The sequence below is a fragment of the Cygnus olor genome, chromosome 2 (assembly GCF_009769625.2).
Source record: "Cygnus olor isolate bCygOlo1 chromosome 2, bCygOlo1.pri.v2, whole genome shotgun sequence".
NCBI lineage: Eukaryota > Metazoa > Chordata > Aves > Anseriformes > Anatidae > Cygnus > Cygnus olor.
Genome location: NC_049170.1, coordinates 4,802,470 through 4,830,009, shown reverse-complemented (window position 1 = coordinate 4,830,009; position 27,540 = coordinate 4,802,470). Strand labels below are relative to the sequence as shown.

The 27,540-nt window shown below is 43.2% G+C and overlaps 1 protein-coding gene across 2 annotated transcripts in view; it reads right to left on the bottom strand.

Moving 5' to 3' along the window:
* The window catches only part of CRHR2 (corticotropin releasing hormone receptor 2), a 158,196-nt gene extending 138,450 nt beyond the window's left edge, over nucleotides 1-19,746 (bottom strand). For both annotated transcript variants that reach the window (XM_040548705.1, XM_040548707.1), the window contains exons 1-2: nucleotides 19,549-19,746; nucleotides 5,810-5,903 (exon numbers count right to left, since the gene is read on the bottom strand). In XM_040548705.1, the coding sequence (XP_040404639.1) occupies nucleotides 5,810-5,903; nucleotides 19,549-19,614 (160 nt within the window). In that variant the 5' untranslated portion in view covers nucleotides 19,615-19,746. The remainder of the gene's footprint in view (nucleotides 1-5,809; nucleotides 5,904-19,548) is intronic.
* Nucleotides 19,747-27,540: the final 7,794 nt, after the last annotated feature.

The following is a 27,540-nucleotide window of genomic DNA, read 5'->3' as shown; positions in this document are numbered from 1 at the left end:
GTACCTGTGCTTTCAACTATTACCTTTTGCCCTGTTACTCCCAGGTTCGGTCCCACCTTCCTGGTTCACAGAGATGACCCCCCCACACACATTAAGCAGAAGTGACTCAGCTAGGCCTGCATTCACAGCAAAGTAGGACGGTGGTATTACAATGACCAGCAGCCAAAGCCATGCTAAAACATGTGTCAGCATAAGATGGTTACACTTGGCTGACCTGCAGGGATTCCTGATCAGCAGAAGTCCCAACCAGAAATAAAGAATGAATCAAAGGTTCACCCGGTTTTGAACTGAACAGCTTAACACTAAATAACTTTACCACAGACAAACACACCATACACAAAATCACAACAGGCATTGAGATTGCCTGGAGAAAGGCCTGTGTTGCTTCTGGGGTAGAAGAAACGCAGGACAAAAAATCTGGATGAAAAAGAGTGTCTTCTAGCTGCAGCTGAGAGAACCCTTTCCAGAAATGTAGCACAGATAAATCCTCCCTAAACAAAATGTAGAAAGCTCAGATTTTGTTTGAGTAAAGTTCCAAGAAGATGGAAATTATTTAAAAATGAAACTGTTCATTGAGTCTGCAAAGTCCCTTTTCTCACAAATGGACACACTTACAAAACCTTATTTTCAGACGTTTGCACTTGTGCCAGGTACACAGAAATGGATCTGTCTAGGGATATCATAAAAACAAAAAATGATGGAAATAAAAGCATTTTAATGAATGGTCAGCTTCAAGATGGCAGAAACACTGTACCAACGTAGCATCAAGTCTTCATAATTTTTCTGACCAAAGGGATAGGAAATAATTTTCTGAAAATAAAGTTGACAATTTTAAATGTTTAAAATGAAGATTTACAATCTTGTACTTTTTTTTTTTTAATTGTACATGAATATTTCAAATTAAAATTAAGCTAAATGTAATGTCTAAAACAGAGGTAAAATTAAGTTATTTATTTAATTAGTTGTCTAAAGAAAACTTTCAAATTTTCATTTCAACAAGAAACCCACACTTTAGGATGCTACTGTTCCCCAGTTCATATGGTTTTGTCACCATGCTACACAAACACACACCCATATGCTCCCCCCAATACACAGAGACACAGGCACACACATGCACATTTACTTTATACATACATACTTTTCATAACTGGAAACGGAATCAGATCCATGATGTTGAAGGATGAATGTAGTGGTATTCGAAGGTCTGAAATAACCCTTATGTACATGCCTTTTTTTCATCACAGAGGAAGCACTTTTACTTTTGCATCTTAATGTCATTAATTTAGGGTAGAAGGACAAAGATCATGCAACAAATACACAGTAATCAGCTGCTATCTTTCAGTATACACTCATAATGCTAACCTGCTAAGGCACTTTGAGTACACATGCTCTCTCTCCCTTTCCCACATAGCTGTCACTGCTGTCTAACATGTTTTTGAACAGTTTATCCTGAAAAGTGATACTAACGTATACCACAGGAGCTGTCTGTGGCTGTCTGTGGTTGGTTTACACAAGACCTCTAGGCAAGAAGGTGTCTTAGTAGCTCAATGCTGCCAGCCAGATTAAGGAGTTATCTCAGTGTGACAGTGACAAGAGAGGAAATTTGATTCATGCTTGAGAATGCCATGTGATTTCATAAATCCTTCTTTCAAATGAACCTTGCTTTGGCCAGTGCCTGTGCAGGAGGTGTAAGGAGTGCTTACTTACGTCTCATGTTTGATGAGATTCATTGTGGGACCTGTAAGAGGTTCAAGAAAGGATAAGAAATGAAAACTACCTTTTCTGTCTTCTGTTTGGTGTTATTGTAAGTCCTGACGAAGCTTCTAGTATAACTCACTGTCCCATCAACAGGGAAAATTATGAAAATCTCCAAATGATGTCAGGTTCTTTGGGACTTTACCAGCAACTTTGAGGAGTTGTGTGTTGGAATCCAACCTAGGATACGTTCCTCCCACACTCACTGATATGTTCCCTGTTTGAGAGCTTCCCTGGAGACTTGAGAAGACAACTTGAGAAGTATAGGACACAGTTTGTACAGATGGAACCCTGCACCATGTAGAATCAGGAGTTTTGTACCATTTCTGTGGGACAGCAGTCTTTCACCATGCTGCAGTGACCTGAATAAGGGAAAGGAACCATGCCCAGCCTCAAGAGGATCCAGTGAAACAAGGGAAATAAATAATTTTTCTTTTCAGTGAATCCCAGGACTTCGTGAAATGAAATGCATGACACGTCTGATCTACTGTCTCCCATTTACTGGGTTGTTTGAATAGCCTTAAACATCATAAATGCAAATTGCAACCTTCAAAGTGAGTGAAGGGTAAGAAAGAGAAAGAAAACAGAGAATGTAATTCTTATGTTAACACACTAAGTACAGTAGTACTGGCCATCCGCTTTCTAGTTTATTTTTTTGGAAGAAGATTCTGTTTTTAGATGAATCTGCTTTATTAAGGTCTTAAAGATTGTGTGGTGAAACCTGTCAATGGACCAAAAAGTGGGATAAAAAGACTTCCATTGAGATCAAAAGTGAGTAGGAACAGATGTAAGACAGGACCTGCAGTCTCTAGTGAAAATATGTAAGATAGGAAAGTCAAAGTATGTGAAGGGAAGCATGATGAAATTCAATGAATATTACTGTGAATAGAGGACCCATTTTCTCTGAGTTCCTATAAGAATCCAAGCTATAACTCAATGCATGTATCAGAGAGATATATAGAATTATAGTCATCTGGTCATCCTGCATATTCCTGTAATTCCAGTCAAACCATACGAAGAGAGAACAACATCAGGAACCTGTTCAGCTGAGTCACTGTACAAAAGTTCTGCCATTTCAACCAATACTTCTTATATATGAAAACAAAGTAAGAATTAAAAATTAAATAAAATCCCTCTTCAGGTCCGCAGATACACACACAATCTCATCAAGATCAAACGCTGCACCCAAGCACTCACAAAGGTGTAATCCAGGAATTTTTTGAGGAAACAAAACCCAAAAGGGAGTGAATTATATTGCCTTTCACCTCTTAACAAGCATTGCTTGGCTTAAATCATGTCAGACTGAATTCACAATGTCATTTACTCAGCAATTCAGTGCACTTAAACATAAATGAAAATCTCAAAAGCATTTTATACCATCTGTTTGGGATACTTATTGTGAACATATTTGGAGGCTGAAGTTAGTAATTATGAGGGGAGGAAATTAACATCTTGGACTAATTAACAGCATCATCTAGAAAAGAGACACGGAATATAACCAATTACAAAACTTTCATGTTTCTCTTCTCCCAACTATAAATAAAGATTGTTCAATATGTCTATCTTTGGAATTTTTTGTTGTTGTTGTTTTATTTTATTGATTTTTTTTCCTCTTTAAAAGACTAGATCTGCACAGTGTCAAAGATTATGATCAGAAAAAAGCCGAAGACATTTCAGACTCTGTGGTTCTGGTCTGACTCTGCACATCCATGTTGCTGGGTAGAGCGAACAATGTTTAAGTGTGATACATCCTTACTATTATGAGGGTTCAAAATGCACACAGCCAAGCTAATTTTGGACAACAATATATTTATAGGAGTTTTTTCATCATTGGATCCTTTCAGAGGGAAAAAAAAATCAAAAGCAAGTTTTCTCTGCCCTGATTTACATCTTAGTTTAGGACAAAGCAACGCTCCAGACTTTTGACTATATTGGCTATATTTCACTGATTGTAAAGGTGGGGATCACTGCATTGTAGACCTCCATTTTTAATGAGAAGACTCATAGCTGAAAAGTCCAGACCTTTTTAAAGAGCCTGCAATCATCATGTGAAACAAGAGAAACATGCAGTGGCAAGAAGCACCATGTTGGTGATCCACCATGTTGGGAAGAGTACATTGACTAATACTAAGAAAAAAACACACTTTTGCCCGTAGAAGGTCCTGAAGTTCACTTTATGTTCATGCATGAGTCTGGATTTATGTCCAACTTGTGTGAACATGAGGCAGCTTAGGGTTTTACTACATATATAAGCCCACGCTCAACAAAAAAGAGTACAGGCTCACAGGATTTCAAAATATGCTGCAGAAAGGTATATTCTATAAACATACCTTATAAAGGTATGTTGGATTGTCTCTATATAACAATCGAGTCTCATTAACTTTAGAGCAGTGCTTTATTTCTCTGATCAGTGATATCTTACAATAATAGTACAATTTAAGAGACTCCTGTGACTTCTCTCTAGCCTTTTCATATTACAGTGCTATTATAAGAGTTGCACTCAGCCTGAGAAGATGCCTTGTGTTCATGCATCACATAAATAGCTCAGAATTTTTTTTTTTTTTTTTGCCAACAATTAGGAAGTAAAGTGTTTGCCAAAGTTTAAGACAGTCTGGTGTGAAATAATATTTTTGCAATAAAAGCTCTGGAAAAGAAATAATACATTATGAATTAATGGAAAATTTTATGATAGTATTTTCAGAAATATTCAAAGGTCAAAGAACATCTGAAAGAAGGGTCCGAGATTATGTAAAGTTTCACAAAACCTCATCTATCTTTCCTTTGTTTCCAGCTACAAAATAGAATAGACTGTCATTAAAACTTGTACAAGCAAATATACCACATCAGGCAAAGTTGCTCCCTGGAACACAATGCCACAAGTTACAGAGCTCAGACTAGATTCATAATACAGGTCAACACACCCATTTATATGCAAATTAACAGGCAGTTAAGGCAACAAAACTTTCAGACCTCAGTCTGATCATCTTATCTAGATCAGTTTATTGTCCTTATGCAATATATAGAGTCAGAGTAAACCACAATTGATCTGATATATGGAAAGACTTCTTCCTTGAACCTCATTTGCTTTGTCATTTCTTAAGGCTGGAGAACTGTTTAAATGATAACATCTACATTCTGACAAGGTATTTTAAACTCCTCCCTCCATGATGATTTTCTGTGGGGAAAGCAAAGGGGAAAAAAACAATCCTGCTTCCCCCATTGAATCACTCATTGCAGCACCCACTCTTGGCCATCCTGCTTTCAAAAACTGGTATAAAGAAAGAAAAGGCCGCACATTCCCCCCAGCCTTTCCTGCTCTTTGTGCTTAACATTCTGTAGGGTCTGCAATATTCCATTCTCCCTTCATCCCACTGCCAGTGTCCCTAAGTTCCCCTGTACTATCTCTGTCCTGTATCAGAAAAGACTTCTCTCCTAACCTGAAAAGTTAGAGTCAGGCTTTGGAGAACTGGGAGTGGGATCAGGAAATAGAAATTGCAAAGTTTTGAGGTTCAACATGTTCTGATTTGGAGGACTGGTATTTTTCATATCAATTGGCCTGACCAAAATGGTAAAAGGTTCACCCCTAGCCTGTATAAGCTTCAGTCAGGTCAGAGCACCCCAGTTTCTACAGTGAATGTCATACAAGGGCCGGATTTGACTACCACATCCACCACACTTTGCCTGCCCAGCTTTGATAAGACATGAGGCCCTTGGAGAACTGCAGACAGCCTTTAACAAGGAGTCTGGACCAGTCTCGATACAGATGCTTTAGAAGTGCTGTCCTTCAATGATCATATCGGTTAGTGAGTACAGTCAGCTTAACAGATTAAATCATGAAAAAAGGCTGCCAATATTAGTCCACCTGAAGTTCTTTCCAGGTGTGCAAACTTCAAAGTTTTATTTCCATGTCACACCACTGTATGTTGTTGCCAATGAAAACTGAAGGCTGGAAGCACTAAGTTTATCTCAGCAGGAAAAGATGTTCCTGGAGCAAGGACACTGAAAACAGATCCTGGAGTAACAAGAAGCCACTGAGAAATGGAGAAATAAATACCTGTGACATTGGTGCGGGCTGATAAAGCTTCACAGTACTTTTCCAGCAGAACAGACAAGGGCAGGTTCACAGAAGATTCACAGTGGAGAACTATCTGGATGAATAGACAGAAGCAATACAAACAAACAGTAAAGCAGCAGCAAAGGGCAGAATTCCTTATTCATGAGTACAAAAATCCCCAGTATTTCATAGCAGTTCCCATTCATAATTTGTTCAGGTGCAGACATTCCCTCATGACAGAGGATTTTTGGTTATACTTGCTTAGGTCCACAACATCAGGAGGCATTCATGTGACTAAAGGTAGGCATCTACAAATGAACTACCTATCCTGGACCTCCTGTGGCAGACAGTCAATGGTCTTAACAAAGCTCAGGGAACAGTTTTTCTCACCTAAAATAGAGTAGCTGAATCACATCCCATTACAGAATGGGTGGATGTGTGGGATTTCTATCAACTACCCTTAAAAGGCTACGTGGCTGCTGAAGATCCTTACATAGTCAAGACAAAGAGACAAGAAACACCAAAGGGCAATTCAAAATGCTTAAAAAAAGTACTTCCACTGACTGGATAAGATAAGTTGGCATCTCTGTAAGGTGATCCATTACTTTTAACAGCCAGTAAACAATACACAAGCTTCTGACCCACAAAATTCTGAGTTCTGAGCCCTCCACTGAGGGCAAATGATAGTGAGAATGAGAGTAGCAATGTCAACATAGATGCTTCAAGAAAGCTGCAGGTTCAGGATAGGACAATGTCACATCACCAAGAAAGTTTTAGGAAATAGATATTTAGAGGTGAAGCCAAAGAATATGTTGTCGTTTTCACACTTGAAAGTAAAATTACTGAAATGCCCACTGCAGACCAAGGACAGAAGACCACAGGACTGTAGATCTAAACGTGTAGATGATTTGGGATACTGCTTGGAGCAAGAGAAGCTCTTAAAAAGCCCTTTAAGAAAGGCAGCACGAAATGTGCTGAGAAAATTCGGGAGTCACAAATCAATGACAGAAAGTTCAATTTTCAAACTGTGAAACAAAATCTTCCTGACTACTTCTGAGGGCAAATAAAGCCTTGGTAGCAAAAAAAATGCCTTTGCTTTTCTACTTATGCTGAATGACTCTAATATAACATGGTTAGCTTTTGCTCAGGGAAACAACCATAATCCTTGAATACTGATGTTATATTTCAGTGCTTTAAGGTACGTTAAGTGATTGCAGAATCCTTTTTAAGTTGCTGAATTCCATATCACTCAATAAGAAGTGGGATAAATTATCATGACAATGGAATTCATCAGCAGTGTTGGTCTCTAAAGAACTTTTCCTTGTCCCATACCATTTCTATATATTTCTCACTTTGCTGTTATTTTACAAAATAGGAAGTCTTGGAATACAAACAAAAATCCTTTATCAAACTTTATTCTTTTTGAATAAACATCACGAAGCTGCTGTTTCTCACCCAGGAAGACTTGAACTTTCACCTCCTACAGCAAAGCCTTTCAGGCCACTGGCCATGCACAGTCAGGTCAAGGAGACGGGGAAAGGCAAGGGCCCTGTTCTGAAGCCAGGGCAGATGCCATCTTGCAGAGCACAGTACTCCAATGGAGCCTGCCAGAAAGCAGGCTCTGTAGTGGTCATGTCAGACCCAGTCACGTGAGCTGACATAGCAGAGGCATTTCTTCCTTCTGTCCCTCTGCCCCTCTGCTACCTCACAGGCCAAAGCACTCTCTCACTTCAAAGAAGAAACTTGAGATGTCTCCATGTACTGTAAATACACTGCGTGTTCAGCTGTCCGCTTCGTAAGATGATGGGAAAGAAAAGACAGAGGTCAAGTTTAGCACAGCTTGTGTAGGAACAAGAAAGGTTAAATGTCACATTTGCTTTAGGGTCAACTTAGGTTCATTTGGCTAGAGGGAAAAGCGCCTTCCACATATTACGTTACTTTTGCTTTCATTTTCTCTTCACTAATCAGAGTGAACAGCTTTCTTCCATGTGATACTTTCCAAAAATCGTATTTAAAGCAGACAAACCCTAAAAGCCTAAAAATAAGCATTTAAAACAATTAAGACCAGAGAAAGGAAAGGGGAAGGGAAGGGAAGGGAAGGGAAGGGAAGGGAAGGGAAGGGAAGGGAAGGGAAGGGAAGGGAAGGGAAGGGAAGAGAAGGGAAGAGAAGAGAAGAGAAGAGAAGAGAAGAGAAGAGAAGAGAAGAGAAGAGAAGAGAAGAGAAGAGAAGAGAAGAGAAGAGAAGAGAAGAGAAGAGAAGAGAAGAGAAGAGAAGAGAAGAGAAGAGAAAAGAAAATAAATGAAAAGAAGAGAAAAGAAAAGAAGAGAAAAGAAAAGAAAAGAAAAGAAAAGAAAAAGAAATGAAAAAAGAAAAGAAAAAAAAAGAAAAGAAAAGAAAAGAAAAGAAAAGAAAAGAAAAGAAAAGAAAAGAAAAGAAAGGAAAAAATCACAGATTAATGCAGAATTTGTGTTTTTGTCACACAAGTACTCTCATAATTTACTAACATGGAGTCACAAAAACACATATACAGCAATATATGATATATGCAACATGCCTTAATGTATCTACATGGAGAGCTGCGGGCACAGACAAATATCTGACCCAACATAGTAATGCCTCCTCGCAATTCCTACCAGGATTTGTGGTTATTTCATGCAGATTAGAGAGGATTTGTAGCTTAATTTTAAAAACAATCAGCATAGACTCCTGATCTGAAAGATTATTGTGTTCTTCCAAGTAGTGATATATATATAAAAATAAAACAAACACTGATACTGTGATTCACCCATGTTGGAGAGGTTGGTTTCTTCTCTCTAACATGTAAGAAACGACCACAGCAATATATACTCGCCCAAACAGCTATGAATAGGAGACAAAGCTGTCAGTTTATAGTCATAGAATCACAGAATCAAGGTTGGAAGAGACCTTCAAGATCATCTCATCTGGTCAAACCATCCCCCTATCACCAATGTCACCACTAAACCATGTCCCTAAACACCGCGTCCAACCTTTCCTTGAACACCCCCAGGGACGGTGACGCCACCACCTCCCTGGGCAACCCGTCCCAATGCCTGACTGCTCCTTCTGAGAAGAAATGTCTCCTCATTTCCTACCTGAACCTCCCCTGGTGCAACTTGAGGCCATTCCCTCTTGTCCTGTCACTAGTTACTATGAGAATAGGCCGACCCCCAGCTCCCCACACTTTCCTTTCAGGCAGTTGCAGAGAGCAATGAGGTCTCCCCTTCTCCAGACTAAACAACCCCAGTTCCCTCAGCTGCTCCTCACAGGACTTGTGCTGCAGGCGGCTGCCACAGAGATACAACGGACAACATCTTGAAAGTTTAAATATTGAGCAATTAGAAGCAGCAGAGAGGATGAAGTCAGCATGGCTGGAAACTGAAAGAAAAAGCTGAAGTGGAAAAGGATGACACATGACAGCGCAACATTTGCTGCCAAGATGGGAGAGCGAAGCTCGGGAGGCACTGGATGCTGCCAAACATGGACAGACACATACACTCTGCTTTCCCATTCTCACGTAAGAACCCCCAGATACCATATTCTAGTTGTCTAATAAAAGCCAACTTTTTAGAAAGAGCTGTTATGGCTCCCTGTAACACACTGGCTGGTGGTATGCTGAACAAAAAGCAGAGGTGCTGACATCTGAGACAGCTGCGAAGTAGCAGAGTGATTCCCCCCTACAAAATATGTAGTTCTCGTACTTATGAGGTCCTAAAGAAATCTAGCCTGTGAAACTATAACAGTATCTTGTCAGAAGTCCTATCCCAGAGAAGCAGTGGGATTCATCTCACATAGCTCAGACCTCCCAGTACAGAGAGCTGCTGGGAGCTAATCACCGAGGGTCCCCTTTGCGGTTCAGGGAGAGAAGCAGGAATTTTTCTGGTGCAGTTCATCTGCCATAGTCTAATTCAAACGAATCAGGCCCTGGCCTCCACTGGTTCCTTAGCTGGGTCTCACCCAGTGTAAGGACAGTGTAATTTGTAGGAATCTCTGCTGCAGGTATGTACCTTTAATAAAGTGAATCCCTCCTAATTTTTCTTTAGACACCACACACAAAAGTATAGGTAAAAACATTCTCGGAGAGGAGAGGGGAGGAGAGGAGAGGAGAGGAGAGGAGAGGAGAGGAGAGGAGAGGAGAGGAGAGGAGAGGAGAGGAGAGGAGAGGAGAGGAGAGGAGAGGAGAGGAGAGGAGAGGAGAGGAGAGGAAAATTTGTATCCTTTTTTATTCTTTCAATTAGACAATTCAAGTAAATTAATTTGAGAAATCCTTCTGGCTCAAAGGCAACCAGATTAATGGTAAGCTCTCCAAATACACCATTTTTACAATGAGATCGAGTACTCATCTGAATGTAAGTCACAGTAATTTTTAGAGCTGCATAACAGAATTGGGAAGGAGTAGCTCAGAGCAGCAGTCCAATTAAATGCAAAAAAAAATGTTAGTTTGTGCCCACAGAAGCTCAGTTGAGGGAAACAGATGCATCTAACTTCACCATGAAAATATAATTAGTGGAAGAGCTTCATGCAGCAAATTCAAAGCAAATCCCACTCTTCCTTAACAAAACCCAGACCCTGTTCAAATACAGCTTGGGAAATTCCAGGGCAGGTGGGCATCTGGCAAGTTTTACAGGGGTTCCTGCCATCATCAGTACTTGCATGTGAAAACAGATGCTTTGGGGAAAACTCCAGGTATTCAGTGGAATGTGCTTATAAAAAATGCCAATGTTCATCTGAGAAGCTCTTACTCTCCAACAAGAGATAGCAATACAGCAAGGAGAGCCAGAATATCTGCAGGCTGCTAACAACTTTAAGGAATAAGCACAACCCTGTGACTGCAGAGTGCTACTCAGAGAGGGAAAATGGGACAGCCTGTGAGCGGAGGGGGTGGAAGTCTTTCCCGTGGTGAGGATGGTTACTTTCCTGTAGCGTGGGTACTTTTGACCAAGGTTTATGCAAGGGGATGCTCATTAAAGGATGGTGCTAGAGGGCTACCACAGTGGAAATATTTTGCTTATTGAATAACCAAAAAAACACTCATTAAATCATAAAATATCCTGAGATGGAAGGGACCCACAGGGATCATCGAGTCCAACTCCTGGGTCCCTAAAGAACTACCCAAAACCCAGACCCTGTGTCTGAGAGTGTTGTCCAAACATCTCTCAAACTCCAGCAGCTCCGTGCCATGACCACTGCCCTGGGGAGCCTGTCCCAGCGCCCAACCATCTCTTGGTGAGGAACCTTTTCCTAACATCCAACCTCCCCTGTCCCAACTCCATTCATTTCAGTCCTATACTTAAGATATCTTTGGCCATTCTCAGGTCTGTAACTTAGCTTTGCTTAACACAGCAGCATTTGGCAGTATACAGTAGTTTGGCTCCGTTTCACCAGAAAAATAATTTCCATTTGTGATAGAAGGTCTAAATAGAAGTTTTCACAGGAACCTGCAACCTGAAGCCTGAGCCAGCTAAGGTTACAGTAAAAGGAAAGACTGCTTCCCCAGCTCCTGAGAAACGCTCTCCTTTTTGAGTCACCCTTCAGCTCCTTCAACTTCCCGTCACTATTTGCCTCTATGTCAATCTTAGAGGCCAGCTAATACCAGCTGGTGATCCCCAAACGATTTGGGAGACGTTGCCCTGTGATCCTACAGGCCAGCATGTATTTGCAGCTCTTCCAGGAAGTCTGGAAAAGCAGAATGTAAGTCTGCAAGGAGTGGGAAGTGTGACCTCAGTTCAATAAAGCAACTGAACACATGCTCTGTTCTAAGCGTGAAATTAAATTCATCTTCATTCAGAAATACACTAAAAAGACTCAAGCATCTGCTACACTGAGGCCACAACTATCAGCGCGGCTGTCTTTGGAACTTGAGGATACACCTTCATGAAGCATCTGCCTATGTGCTCTGCTGAGGAAAGGAGTCAGGGAGAGGTTCTTCACCCGCTGCAAGGCATGCATGTGCTCTGTGCCTTTCTGGGTACACCGAGAAACTGCTTAAAGCCACCCATGAGCCAGCCTGGACTGACCAAGCCTCCATGCCCTCCCAAAGCAAAATGAGATATTAAAAAGGATTAAAATAACATTCAAATCATGGGCTACAGTTGTCTTCAAATAAAACTGTTTAAAGGAAAGACTTTTCAGTTTCATACTCTTGTAGAGTTTTGCTCCTCATTCCCCGTATCTGTGGATATCATGTTCAGTACCTGGAAGGGGAGCAAGCCCTTCACAGCACTCCTGGCTTCACGTGCGCCCTTTTCCTTGGTCTTTACATCATGACTAACTCTTCCCCACTCTTTCCACACAGTTCACATTATCATAAATCCCCTCAGCATCTCGGCTGGGATTCACCCCACTCACCTACTTCAGAAGCCATTGTTTTAGTGGAAGACAAAAGCACTATCAAGGCACCACCCATGACCTCTGCTTCAAAGATCTAGTTTAGGATGAGATGACTTACACACTGGTGACACACCACACAGGGAACCCAGTCTGAGTAGCTCAAATTTACAAGCGACACTTAGATGAACATCAGTATCTCAGCTATCGCTCCCAGGCAAACTACCTGAGCAGTGCCTGCAAGGATCAGTCGCCCATCCATCATTATCATGCTGCCACTCACACTTCAAGGCCTCCCTTCAATGGGCTCCCAAGTTCCAGCTCATCAAATACAAACTCCTCATGCTTGTTTTTTCTGCCAGCATGCTCCCACCTTTTTTACCATTACCCATTCTGGATCAAGACTTATCCAGACAGTGGTATCTGCTCTCATTGTCAGGTGAATGCAAGCAATGGACCCTCTATATCCCCCATAAAATGTTCCTTTGGCCCAAGACTTCATGGCAGTTCACTGCTGATGAGCAATGTCACCTCATGGGCTCATTCTTAATTCTCTTTCTGTCCATCCACCACTTTTTCCCTAAAGCTGCTAGCTCTTGGGCTGGAGCCCATCATTAGTTTTTGAAAAGCACATATCATAGAGAACAGGAACAAGAGAAGGTCTAAAATGAGAGTTTCACCACCCCCCCCACACACCAAAGGGGAATTACAGAGCAGCTGGACTCTTCTCAGAAGGCATCACTCATGAGTTGCATCAAGGGAACAATCTAACAGGACATGACAAAGAAGTATGCACCATGACGGTGCCTGAGCATCAGAAATGGGGTTCAGAGATGCTGTGAAATCCCTGTGTTTGCAGATTTCTGAAAGAAAACTCAGTGAGGCCCAAGCAGCAATATCTGGTTTTGGAGTTAGCCTTGCTTTGAGCAGGTGACTGGACAAGAGACCTCCAGCAGTCCATTCCAACACTATTTTTTTTTTTAATGTTGGTAGATTTTTAAATTTCATTATTCTAGAATATATAGCCTCTATGGTAATAAAAAATAATAATAAAATAAAATAAAAAAGTCAGTAACTCCCAAACCCTTCTAATTGGCAGTGTTACAATTAACAATTTACAGACTGTATCTTGATTTTTTTTTCACTCATTTTCTAGTATTTTGGGCTCTGTTCTCACAGTCATAATTAAAAGATTATGCCAAATGCCATGAAAAAGTATTTTTTTTTTAAATATATTTAAAGGTAGAATTTCCGTTTTAACATTCTTTTCTGTCAGAAATAAACACCGAAAGTCTGCAAAGCTTTGAAAATATTCATTAAATTAATGAATATTCATTAAATTCACTTGCTGGGGAGTTGTTACTGTTAGAAGGTTCTCTGAAGTTCAGGATGGACTAAATAACTGATCTCCCAGCAGACGGGACGTGAGGCAGGATGAAGAAAGGTCCTCACTCCATCTGACTTGGAGCACACCTGGTAAAACTGCTGTCATCTGCTCTGAGCGGTCATTCTGCTCTGCTTGCCAGCCAAAGGGTAACTCTGGCTTTCCTCGTGGATTTGAAAGAGTCAACCAGCAACAGAAGGTGCAGGCTGGTGCCTGGACGTCCTTGCTCCCAAGACAAGGAAACAGCAGGAGCAGGAGCACAGCGGGGACTGGAACTGAGAAAGCTGAGCAGTGGCGCCTGTGATGGCCACACCGCAAAGCAGAGCTGGGGGAGCTGGCTCACGCGCCACCTCTCTGCTCCTGCTGGCATGAGACTCCTGAAACCCAAGCTGTGGCTGGGCTCTGGGAGTCTGCTACTGCCACTCAACGGGAATCAATACTTTAGTCCGTGCAGGAGACGCCTGCTAGCAGAGCCTGGCTGCCAGCGCTGCCAACAACCTGCTCAGGCTCATCAGCTCACTTCCTTTTACTCGCTTTCGCCTTCTTCCCTCCTTCCTCCCAGAACTTCCCTTCTGCTGGAAAAGCCACCCCTGTTGGAGGACAGCAGTCCCAAAAGTGAGGCAGCACAGAGATAACAGCACTCAGAAAGCCTCCAGTGTCTCAGGGACTTGGGTAGCAGCAAGAGAGATAATCCCACAGCCCTCAGAGGCGGGTGGCTCCCTTCCAGTTCTCTGGCACCTCAGCTACTATTACCAGGGCAAGGGCTTAGCATTGTAGCGAGGACAGCTAATGTATTTTAATCTCCATCTGCATTGCTCACTATTTACTTTCCCGGCATACACAACCCAGAGCAGATAGTTATTCAGCCAGGATTACGCAAAACTTTTTAGAGCTTTAATTAGTTTCACTTTCTTACAGCTCTGTCGAAGAAGTACTTTTCATCTCTCAAAATACCAAGTGGATTTCCTTTTGTATGTAGAGAAAACAAGCCACCTTCCTGTACAAACATGTCATTTAATGGCTCATTCCCAGAGGACAGCTTCCAAGTTGAGCTCCACGACAGAGCTGTCAGGCTGCGGAAGGAGACATGCAGGGGCACAAGCAGCACGCTCCCAGCACTTGACTCACTGCACGGGCTCGTTTGCACTGCCCCAAGGTATTCGCGAGCCAGAGGTCAGGACTGGGTGTCGAAACCCATCTCTGTGCACTGCCCTTCTCAGAACACCGCTGTCACTACCACAGCCCTTCCCAAATGGCTCGGCCTTTGGCAAGCTTGGCCTTTGGCAGGCCTTCTGCTTCGAAAGCCAGTCCAAAGGATCCCAAACCGAGAAGTGATCGCTGCTTACAAAACCACAACGTGCTGTATGGCAAAGACCAGCATAGGGAGCATGTAACAGTCACCTCCACACTGACACCAAAAACTGGAGGAGAAATTTTCATACATTTGGCCATGACTGGTGAAATTCAAGCAGCCATTTATCTGAAGGACAGTACTTGATGGCTGACTCTCATCGCAGTGCTAAATGACTGGTTTCTATTCGTCTTCTCTTGTCATAAGGACTACAGAAAATTTTATCAAACACTTCAGAGGAAAAATAAAATGCATAAAGCTCTTTACCCAACGCCAGTTCAAACCAAATATAGCTATTTACATTAGAATTAAATGGATTAGCTAAAAAAAAAAAAAAAAAAAGTATTTCATTATAAAGAAATAGGTTGATAAAGCAAACCAGCAACAAGTGTTTAGTTGTCAAGGCTGGCACTTATGAATAGAGAGATAATGAGGCAAAGATGATGTTCATGCATTGCTTTGATACATAACATTGCGTATCTAGAGGGGCAAGGAGGTGCCACGGGCTCGCTGGACAGCTCCAGCTTCACCTCTCAGAATTAATAGCTGCAATTTAAGTGAGAACAAACTACATTTGAGATCAAAACTGGCATAGGTCAAAAGAAAAGGAGACTGTGTACATGGTCAATATTTGATTCAGTCATTTCAATTTACAGACACAGAGCACAAAAGTAAATTACTGAAGAAGTGTTATTTACTGTATAAAATTCTGTTCTAAAGTAAACCAGCTTTCCCCCAAAGTCTCCTTCTTGGGTTTACAGTGCTGCAAACCTGAAAGTGACATAAACTAAAAATGATCGAATTCAGCAGCGAGCAAAGTGTGTTTTTACCACCTACATTTCCTCACTTCCCTCCCACAAGATTAAAAAAAAATAAATCATGCAGAGCTATTTTAAAAATCCAGAAATATGCAAATTTTTGTTCTAATGGCAGTTTTTTTTTTAATATTTTGTTTAATATTATAATGGACAACACAAAAATAAAAAGAAAGACAGAAACACACGTCCTTAAAAAGCTGGTATTATCCACTAGCCTGGTATTTTCATTGTGAATCTCTCAGATCATCACATCACCAGCAGGATCCCACTGTAATCTCTAGCACAAAGAAAGCTGATTGCTGGACTCAAAGCAATGAAGAGTTTGCTTTGGAGGAAAATGCCTCCCTCGGGCACTCATGGAGAGCCCTGGGCATGCTCCATCTAAGCTAATAAATCAAACAGTGCGAAGGTCTATTTTAAGCACTTAATCATTTACACTGTTAAATTTTTAGGATGGTTCCTGGCCACGTTTTTGCCCCAGGCAATCCAGCAATATCTCAAACAGTTCCCGGGAATGATCTGGGAGTGAGGCTGCACTATGGACTGTCCTCAATGCGCAGCTTGTACACAGTTCCCATTTTAGAGTCTGAAGGAGTATAATAGTATGGGTAGAAGCCACTCTCAGACATTTGGTCTGAAGGTTGAAAAACTGTCCTAGCAACCTTAACATACTAGTAGACATACAACCTTTGTGAGTGAAACAAAGTGTGTGGACCTCATAGTCCTCGCACTGCAACGAGATCCCAGAACTGTCTTCCCCTAGCAGCTTCAGTGGCGACACGCAAGAAGCAGAGCAGGCATAACTGCAAACTGTCTTGTTTGCAGCACGAGGACCGCAGAGTTCAGGTGACTTAATCATTATTTCTCCTCCGCTCTTGACAGAATAGTAATATCTAAGCAGATGTCTTGCATGAGCAGAAGCAAAAGTCTGCTTTCTCTCTGGCTAAGGGCAGCTGTGAGTATCACTGAAACGTTTCTTGGCAAAACCACCGTCAGCCAACATCAGCCGTTCTTCGTTGCGTACAACCACCTCCTTCAAACGTACCGCAATTATCACACAATGGCTACAGCCCTGTCAAAGCACTCCAACAGCAAAGGCTGCTCATAATGGGTTATTTATGCTGCATTAGTTCACAGTAGCACTGAATTTTGGCAGTCTTAGACCAGGAATATTATTTAACTTGTCACCACTGGCTGATACACTCTAAGTGCTCTGGTTTTAACAGCTTCAGGAGAGAATATGAATTAAAGCAAGCTCTGCTTTTGTTTTTGATGAATAATCCTCCCCCCCCCATCCAAATTACATGAGCACAGCAAGGGCTCTATATCAAAATGTCAAAAGATTCATTTAACTTTGTGTCTTTTTTTTTTTTTTTTCACATTCAAGTATTTGCATTTTCCAGTGTATCATATGTACAGAAACCCTTTAAGAGAACATAAATCTCAGAGCCTACCAAGCAAGTCTTCACCCTCTTGCTGACCAGCCCTGTGAAATCTGACAGGCTGTTTGCACCAGCATTTTCATCTGGCAGATCTAATTCCACGCTAGAAAGTTGCATCATTTCATACCTGCAGTTCCCATAAAGCACAATTGCTCAGCTGCTGTGAAAACTTGTTTCCTTTACTTAATCACATAAGGGCCAACTCCCACAAGCAGCCATGCCTTTTCTCAAATCCACGAATGTGAATACAGCCACTGACTTTGAGAAAACATTGAAGTGTTTTCAAGTTAAAGGGGAATTTAAGAGCTTTGGATTCAAGCCAAAGTTTTTAACTGTTGTTCTTAAGCTTCTAGGTGGAAAGTTTTAGCCACCTGTAAATCAGATACAGGTTTACCAATAATATGTACAGTATTTGCAGGTGAAAACATTCCCCAAAACCATAAAAGCTCTGCTTTTTCTACAACTGGAGCATTCAGAGCTGTTCTAAACATAAGATCCTGCTCCAGCGCATTATTTCCATATAATGCACAGACATAGACACGAGTCTGTAGCAGACATGCGTATGTTACATCCAAACAAGCTCCTCCATATAAGCACACTCAGATTATACCAGAAGTACACATTTGTCTCAGAATAAACACATTTTATGGAAACTTGGCATTTTGATTTTTAATCTGTGTTTTTTTTTTTTTTTTCTTTTTCAATGCAGCTGTTTCATTTTTAAAGAAGCAACCCAACTACCAAAATTTAGAGCAGTAATTCAAATGCAAAACTACAGGAAAGTGAAAAGACTGTCCATAGGTTACATGTACAGGGGAAACGTGACAGTTTTGATTCACTAAAAATGAATTAGTCTGGCAGCTCTGGGTACCTGCGTACTTTTGATAACCTCACTAGCAAGAAGTCCCATGTGCACTGACCTCTGACCAGGTAAAAAGGACATTGACAGATCTGAGAAAATATTCTCGGTCTTCTAAGAAATCTACTGCAAAGTTATTAGAACAAAACTGTTGCTTGCCTTTGGAGCCTTTTGCTTTCCCAGACCTGTCTTTCATCTACCCTTGTTTGTAAATTATATCACAATAAAAGCAAGCAAACAAAAAAGGCAGAACATCCAGAAAAAGAACAGATTTTCTTCCTTTGGTCCAAACGCACTACAGTCCAGAAGGATCCCTGCCCCTTTTTAATGCTGTGGGAACAGCCATAACAAATTACCAGTAAGACCAATGCGTCTCCTGCTTAACCTCTCACATTTGCTTTGCAAGTATCACTTAACACACTTAACTATCACTAAAACAAACAAGCCACCAAAGAAGTCAGCCTGACTTAGGAGTGTGGGCTGGGAAAGCTGTTTTAAGTTCAGACTGAAACAGGCTAATCTTTCCTGCACCTCATCCCAGGGAGAAGCTGATGATGAAGGACCACAAGGAAAATCCTCTTTCATTTTACTCTGGAGAAAGTCAGATCAAACACGGATGGATGCATGGGCTGAACCACCAGTGTTTGCTGATCCCTGCCATGAAGAAGTGATGGAAACTGAGCACATGCTGCGAGGAGAGCAAGTGGGGCGGGAAGCTGGGAACAGCAGCCAGGGACACCCAACTGGGGTGGTGGCAGGAAAACCCCTTTTGTTTGGGGAAGGGGCACCCTCAGGGCAGGAGCTGTGACCCCAGTGTCATCCTTGTGCTGGGCCTTTTTGCCAAAAGGCCAAGGAAAAGGGATGGTGAGGTGGCTTCTTCACAGAGAAGGGGAAGCCAAGAAGGGCTTTGAGGGGATGGTGTCACCCCCAGGGGTGGGCGGCCACGGGGAGAAGGTATTTGAGCACTGAGTAGTCAAGTGGGATCCATGAGGGATCTGTTAGGGGCCACCTGGACGGGTTCCTAACTACTGAGGGAATGGGTGGGATCCATGAGTGATCTGTCAGCAGCCACCCAGATGGGTCCCTCAGCACTGAGGGGAACAGACAGGATCCATGAGGGATCTGTTAGCAGCAACCCGGACGGGTCCCTCAGCGTTGAGGGGACGGGCGGGATCCATTAGCGGCCGCCTGGACAGGTCACTAAGCACTGAGGGGAACAGGCAGGATCCACGAGGGATCTGTCAGCAGCAACCCGGACGGGTCCCTCAGCGTTGAGGGGACGGGCGGGATCCATTAGCGGCCACCCGGACAGGTCCCTTCAGTACCGAGGGAAAAGACAGGATCCATGAAGGAACCGTTAGCCGCCACCCGCACGGGTCCCTCAGCGCTGAGGGGGACGGGCGGGACCTGCGAGGGACGGGGCACGTCCCCCGCTCCCTCACAGACCGAGCGGGCTCCCCGCGGTCGTGGGGCGTCCCCCGCCCTCCCTTCGCTCCCTGCCTGCCCCCGCGCCGCCCCTTCCCCGGCCCCGGCACTTACGGGCAAGAGCAGGAGCGCGGCGGCCGCCGCCGCCGGGAGGCTGCGCTGCGGCGCCCGCCCCGCCATAGGGGCCGGCGGGGCTCGGGGGGGGGGTCTCCCCGGGGCTGGCGCTGCCCGCTCAGCCGGTGGCTCCGCGCTGCCCCGGAGCTGGCATCGTCCCCCCCGCTGCTGCCCCTGCCCCCTGCCCGCCGCGGAGGAGCCAGCCCCGGAGCCGCCGGCGTGTCCCAGGGCAAACCCCCGGGAGGGAGGGAAGGAGGGAGCCGGGCGGGGGAGCCAAGCCCGCCCTCCGCCCCGGACGCCTCGGGGATGGAGGCGGCTGGGGCGTGAGGGGGAGAGGGCCGGGGACTGCGACCCCCAAAGCCTCCAGAAATATAGTCTAGATTTCCGTTTCCCCCTGCACTGGATGCAAAAGAGGTCAGTCACCCCCCGCCCGGCACTGGGTGCAATATGGACTTCACTGTGCCCAATACTCCAGGAGCAATGGGGTCATCCCTTCCTCAAGCACTAAGAGCTATTGTGATCCCCTTCCCCAGGCAAAAGGGATGCCTTCAGTGCAAACCTCCAGAAATAAGGAGGATCCTTTCAAACACCTGTATACTGGGGGTTCTGCTGTCCCTAAGTTGTTTAGTCTGGAGAAGGGGAGGCTCAGGGGAGACCTTATTGCTCTCTACAACTACCTGAAAGGAAGCTGTGGGGAGCTGGAGGTTGGCCTCTTCACACAGGTAGCTAGTGATAGGACTAGAGGGAATGGCCTCAAGTTGCGCCAGGGGAGGTTCAGGTTAGAAATGAGGAGACATTTCTCCTCAGAAAGAGCAGTCAGGCATTGGGACGGGTTGCCCAGGGAGGTCGTGGCATCACCATCTCTGGGGGTGTTCAAGGAGAGGTTGGACGTGGTGTTTAGGGACATGGTTTAGCGGTGACATTGGTGGTAGGGGGATGGTTTGACCACATGAGCTTGGAGGGCTTTTCTAACCTTAATGATTCTGTGATTCTATGACTCTAAGTTTCCATTAGCAATGAGACTCCCCCTAACCACGTGGTAGGTGCAATAGGTACCACCCTCCAAAATAAGGTGCAATGTGGACACCCCCACAATCATTTAGGAGCAATGAGAACCTCCCCCACCAAGCCGTTAGGTGCACTGCTAGCTCCGTTTCCCCAAAACTTTCAGGAGCAATGGGTTCCTCTCACTGCTCAGACGCAGAGTGCAGTGTGGACCACCCTACAAGCTTGGGAATCAATGGGGAATCCTCCCTGGCACTATGTGCAATGTGAACCATGTACCAAGCCTCCAGGACTAAGGAGAAACCTGCCAAAATGCCTCAGATGCACATTACCAGTTGCAGTGAGGACCTCTACCTCTGTGATAACAAGGAACAAGTCTTGGGCTTACTGGGGTTTTACCCTAGGGCTCTACCCCAGGGGCAAAAGGGTTTCAGCCTATCGGTCACCAAGTTCACCAGAACACCTTCCCCCAAATCTCCAAGTATGTAGGCATCAACTTTGCTATTGCCCAGCTGCTCTTTCTCCCCCAGTACCACTCCTTGTGAGACTCCCCAAGACCATGTCTCATCTGGGGATGTGCATCCTCCTAGCCAGGCAAGCTGAAGGCAGCTGGGTGGCTGTTTCTTGTGTTCTTGGTCTCTGAAACAAGAGACATTTGTCTTGCACTTCTCATCAATGGATACTTTCCAGATTGGGCCCCTATGCAAGCGAAGACAAAAGAAGGTTTTCCCATATTTTCACATCACACACACACTGACACACTTGCCCAAGGGGCTTCTGGCCCCCTGCTCTGTTGCCCTAGGAAGGTTGTTGGTGCTAAGGGAATTGGAGTCCAGCCTAGTTGGATGCCAGACCCTACTGGGGCCCAAAAGCTTCTGGGTCTAACAGAGACTAGTTACTCCCTGCCTTCTGCATCCAGCTAGGCGTCTCCATACAATGGCTGCATTTGTGGTATTGTTAGACTATGGGCACCAGGCCAAGCTCTGGGCCTCCTGGTGCCAGCACTGAGATTTTTTTTTCTCCTCTGCTTCATCCCATATGCCCAGCGGACAGCCAGCTGTGTTGTGAATACAGTCCCTACCTGCCCACAGCTGCAGCTGGGACTGTCCCCAAAAGCCCATCTGTGTCCCGAGGCACACAAGCATCAGTCACAACTGTGAAGGACAAGTAGTTATGACCTGCTTCTTCCCAGCCCAGTTGCTGGATTTCCACAGAGAGCAGATCCATGCACTGCCTGGCACCTCTGATGGGAAAAGCCTAACCTGTTGCTAATAGTCTCCTTTCAGGGAGGCAGTGCCTCTTCCTCCCTTGGACACTGCCTTTCCACTACCCTCCTTTGTTGTTTGTCAGTCAAGGTTGATTAGCCTAAAGGTAATGGTAGCACAGAGGAAAGAGTTCCTTTTATATAACAAATCCTCAGTGTTTGCGTAAACCTAGCAAGGCTTACTTTGAGTTAGAAGTGCCTGGACATCTTTCTCTGGGGCCTTGAATTATTTTGCCTTTTGTAATTTGATCAAAAAGGCATAAAGCAACAGCTTCTCACCCTCTTCAGAACACCTACAAAGAGGCTTAAGTACATAATCCCATGCAGGAGCGTATCACACTGTACCACAGCAAGGAGATGGACTCTTACATAGACTAGTGGACCTGGAATCCTCCTCCTAACACACCAGCAATGTTTTCACAGAAAGAAAAAAGGAAAAAACACCTACACATTTTCTCTTTTGCTTTAGTTATTCAACTGTTTGAATGCATTTAAATATTTAAGCTTTCCTGTTTTTTCCTCCCTTGTCAGTTGCACACCACCGTTTGTTTTCTTTCATTATTAAAAGAAAACAAAACCATAGCCCAAAGTTGCATGCTTCCAATTAATATGAATGCTTTCATGAAAATGCAAAAGGAGGAATAAATCCAGCACAAGTTTTCATTGCATTTAAACATCCACCTCCAGGACTGGAAACTTACACGCAATGGGATTACATGAACTCATGAGAACTGGTAAAGGAAGCCTGGAGCTGCGTGTGCACAGGCAAAGGTCCACTGCCCTGAAACCAGAAAGGTTTTCCAGCACACTGCTCCATGGCTTGCTGTTATGATTTATCTATGTTTATTGCGCTGTCCAGAACCAGAGGCGCATAATGCTAAAAGCTGTATTGGAACAGTACAAAACAACTTCTAACTGTGACTATCTAAGGATTAAACAAATCATTCCCTCTGCCACATTTCTATGGTTTATAGCTCTTATAGCAAAGTCCAGCCAAAGCTTTCAGTTGACTGGGTTGCTTACAAGGTCACTCCTCTTCAGATCTGCTTGTATTCTTTAAGGGGTGAGCTCATGTTGCAAATTTTCTTTCAGTTGTGGTGCTCCTGGGGATACTTCTCACAGTCATCACCTTTTATAAAACTTGTAGGAACACTCATAATACCATTTGACTTTATGTGTAAAACTGGTGAAAGAGTTAAAATGGAGATGGAGAGATGTACACAGACAAAGATATACACACATAAGTGGTATGCAGATGTAGTATATGAAATGCAAACCTTATTCTTTTAGGGAACAGACTGAGAGCCATGAGATCAATACACAGAGGTTTAGGAATGCAGAACATGACAATTCTGATCAGCTGGATGGAGAGTTTCTCCATTTAGGATCATGGCATGAATCCAACAGTTCAGTTCTTGCCCTAATGACTTTCAGATATTGCTTTCAACTAAGACCATACAAGGATGATTCTCCTTTTTTTTTTTTTTTTTTTTCTTTTCTTTTCTTTTTTTCTTTTTTTTTTCTTTTTTTTTTCTTCTTTTTCTTTTTAAAGCTTGAGTCCTGAATGGACTTAGACATATCTGTCTTCAACCCTAAGCCTGAAAATATTCCCACTGCTCTCAGTAGTGAAACTATACAGAAACCATTCTCGATGGAGGACGAACATGGCCAGCTCTTGGTGTAACATGTAACACGTAACACAATACAGTTCTTGCCATATCTGGAACCCTAAGGAGTTTCTACAGTGCACCTATTTGATAAGCAGTTATAAGAATATTTGAGCAGACATTACACAAGACATAAGTACCCAAAGGGTTGAAATTAAATGAATCAGGTGCCAACGTTGTCCCTCTGAAGTATTAGCTGACCTCTCTGAGGGATGAGACATCTTTCAGTAAAAGTAAAGGGAACCAACATGAAATATCAAATGTCTCTCTCCAGGTGAGATCCAGAGCCCTCTCCTGGGAATGTGTTCCCAGCAAAGCAATGGCAGGGGTCACTTGACTGGACTGCTCATCTGCCAAGTGGGACACCGTAAGTATTAAGCTGTGGTCCTAAGGTCAGTCTACAGGGGCTGAGCTCCAGTTGCTGCATCTGACCTATGAGTATTCTGAAAGAGCACACTCTGTGTCTTCTCCTGAAGTTGACCCTGGACTGAAAAAGTCCTGGGATCAGAAAGAGAGAAGTATGCAGTGATCACAGGCATATGGTTGGATGTGGAGTGCTTCTTGCGCTTTATGGCTGACCTTCACCACACAGTCTGTGTTTAGTTTCTGACTGTAGTCTCCAGCTCTACCTAGGACCTCTCTACACAGTGCAAAATGCAGCTGTTAATTCTCCTGTCAGCACTCAGATGATGCAGACTTTTGGTGAAACTGGACAGACTGGGTTCCCACTTGGGACCTCAAATAGATTTTAGATCTCTTGTGCAGCATCTGAGTAGATCCAGTTCTAAATACGTATCAGAGGTATTTTATTAATCTCCTAAGCTAACAAAAATAAACTATTTTCAGAGATGCTATGACAGCTCAGAGCAGCTACAAATCTCTGAAAGTGTTGTACTGCCTGTCCCCTTTTAACTGCATCAATTTCAAAGAGGCAGGTGAGTTGGTCTAGGTATGCTGGACCTGAGAAAAGTCAGGCTAGGAAAGGGAATGGGAAGAGTCCGCCTGCTTCTAGAAGAGCAAATGCTACGGGGAAAAGAGCACATGATGACATATGAAACCAGAATGATGACTGCAAGGGAGAAAAGCTAGCTGGAGAGATCTTATTAATAATGAATGTAGTGGTTTCCTGAAATAATGGCGGGTCAGAGTTGGTAACAAGCAAAGCTCAGAATAAGAGAAATCACTTTGACAATGTAGAGGCACATAGCTTTTTCCTCTGCAACTTTGTACTTGCAGTTACTTTTGAATGAGTAGCGTAAGTGGGATGGAGGAAAAAATGGTTATATTTAAAGAAAGTTCCATTATTTGAAATGTTTCCTAATAGTGAAGTCTCTGGGGTGTTGTAAAAACCTTAGAAGTAGGGAGGGAGGAGGAAAATGAGGTGGAAGCTTCACCCCTTAGGCATAAAATAGATTTTCTGGCTTTCTTTACCGTGGAACTCATGTAGACACCATATTCTCATGGAATAATGCAGGGCTTTTCCTTGGGACAGAATGACCAGATCAGTGCTTTGCACATGCTACTGCCAAGGCAATGCAATCAGCTCAGGGCTCCCCCAGAGCCCCACAAACCTCAGCTAACACCGATCCTGTATGGGCTGGGGAAATTGTTCTGGTGGCTGCAGGCACTGCCAGATGCTCCTCTTTCCTGAGTCAGATGGGGGACAGCAAAGCTGCCACGCTGGGGGATGCTGGTCTGGGTGCCTTGCAGTCGGACTTTCAGGTGCTCCAGCAAACAGGCTGGGAAGTGCAACTGGCAGCCTGGACACCATTGCTCCGTGGGGCTCCCAAAATGCTCCGAAGTAGCTTCAGAGCCAAATTTCCTGTCTAGACAAGGCTTGGAGCCTCTCTTAATCCCAAGACCATCCTGAAGGGAAAAAAAAGGCAATTCCAGCAGAGTTTTAAGATCAGGTGTTCCACCCAGGGGTAAAGGGAAGAAAAGACCACAGATGTCACTAAATCACTGCTGTTACCAGTGCTGTTCTGTCCTTGACCTGTAGACATCAGCTCATGGCAGACATTGAATATCAGGTACTGACTTGTACCCCCTGTCCCTGACCCTGGGGGCAGGACAACACTTTTTCCTTTCACCTTTCTCTAGGGGAAAAAGAACAGGTCAATGCACTCCCAGCTGGTCCATGATGGGAGGGTAGTTGGACTTGTAAGAAAGAATCTGGAAAAAAATAGTTAAGACCACGATCTACTTTGGAAAGATGATTATAAAGAAGGGGCAAATGTGTGGTGATACTTCAATCGTCCAGAGTTCTGTGATTCATGTGAATATTGATATAGCTATATTTGTGTTTTAAGTCTCATGGGGGCTTCCTCCAATGTTTTCCCTGGTTATCCAAGAAATTATTGCTGTGCCTAGGGATTTATTATTCCTAGGGATAAGCTGCTTTTTTGCATGGATCATGAAGGAGAAGGAGGTGATATTGATTACACAGATGATATCATAGGTCCCATTTCAGGAAAGCATTAGTTCCAAATAACTTTCAAGTTACTTCTGTGAAAGCAGGTCTTGGATCTTCACATAGCAGAATGGGAATGTCTGTTTTAGGCATTCTTTCACTTTTTTTTTTTTAATAATAATAATAACTTATTATTATTTTTTTAATCAGAAATGTATTCTGCACATTTTGCAATTTTCTGCACTTTTTATTTATTTTGTGGGGGTCTCAGGTGTTTCAGTATCTGAGTTGTTGACAGTTTATGACCCAAGTCACTTTAGGATTTCTGTATGGGGGTTTCCATCACAGTACCACACTCAGCACATCAGGAATTTTCTTAGAAAAACTTTTTGCCAATGCAATGCTTGTTTTATTTCTTGCCATCATCTGACATCACTGCTTGTTTAGCTTTTGTAGTGAAATATTTGAAAATCACTTCTCTCTTTGCTGTTTACCCCAAGAGCTGTTCTCTACCTTTCTGCAAGCACACAGCATAGCAAACACACACACACACACAAACACAAAACAACAACAACAACAACAAATGTTCATGATATTTCTTTGCAGAGTTGCCTGACACTGTCAGCTTTAGTGAAGGAACTTCTAAAATTTGACTCAGTAGTTGGCAGGTAAATGAATCAGAAACAGCTCTACAAACATTTGCTTTTTCAGTGATAGCAATAATACTGCAATTTTACATTTTGTAACTATGAGGATTTCTGTAAAGTAACAGTGGAGTTATGTACAGGAGAACCGGGTTTACAGAGTGGAAGAATGCATAAAATAAGGATTTGCACATCCCCTTGCCCAGAATTCAGCTGCCAATGGCATTTCTCTCTTTCATCTCTGTAGCCTAATAGTGCTGTGTCATTCCCAAGGAAAAGTATTGACTTTTCCCAGGGATAATAGCCTTCTATTTTGGATTGTGCTTGCTGCATTTTTCCATTCCGGGTGCCTAAAGATAGCCACTTGAAGCCACTTTGGGCAGTAAGCACATGCATTTTTGTAAGGACCAGCTTTCGTTCAATGAGACATATCCACACAAACTAATTAGATATGTCTGTAACCCAGGACTCTCAAATTGGAGATATAGTAAATTCTCCTGAAGTTACTGAATGTGACCATAGAGTTTGTTTTTGTGACATTTGCGTTAGTATATAAATTGCTTGCAAAAATCTTACTGCCAAGAAACTGATAGTCAAGTAAATTACTTATCTTGCGTTAGGAAAGAAAAACAAGAAAGTTGTGCATAATATGTTCTTCCTGTTACTTCTCTCCCTTCAGTCATCTCAGTTTTGCTATTTGCTATTAGAGTCAGCAGCAGCACAATACTCCATTTGGCAAACAATAGGGACAGAAATTATGCTGATAAATAGAAATAAATGCAAGCAGACAGATTGCATACTAAGCAGAAGATCCTGTTAATATTTCAATCTCTGCATGAGACATTCATAACGTGTCCAGCATAGAACATTCAACTTTCAAAATGGGACTCAGGAAATGAGACATCGGTTCCCAGGAAAGTTTCTGGCTCAACAAACTGCCATCGTAAGTGTGACTAGGCTCAATAAAAATCCTTATTTACAAGTTCCTACAAATGATCTGCT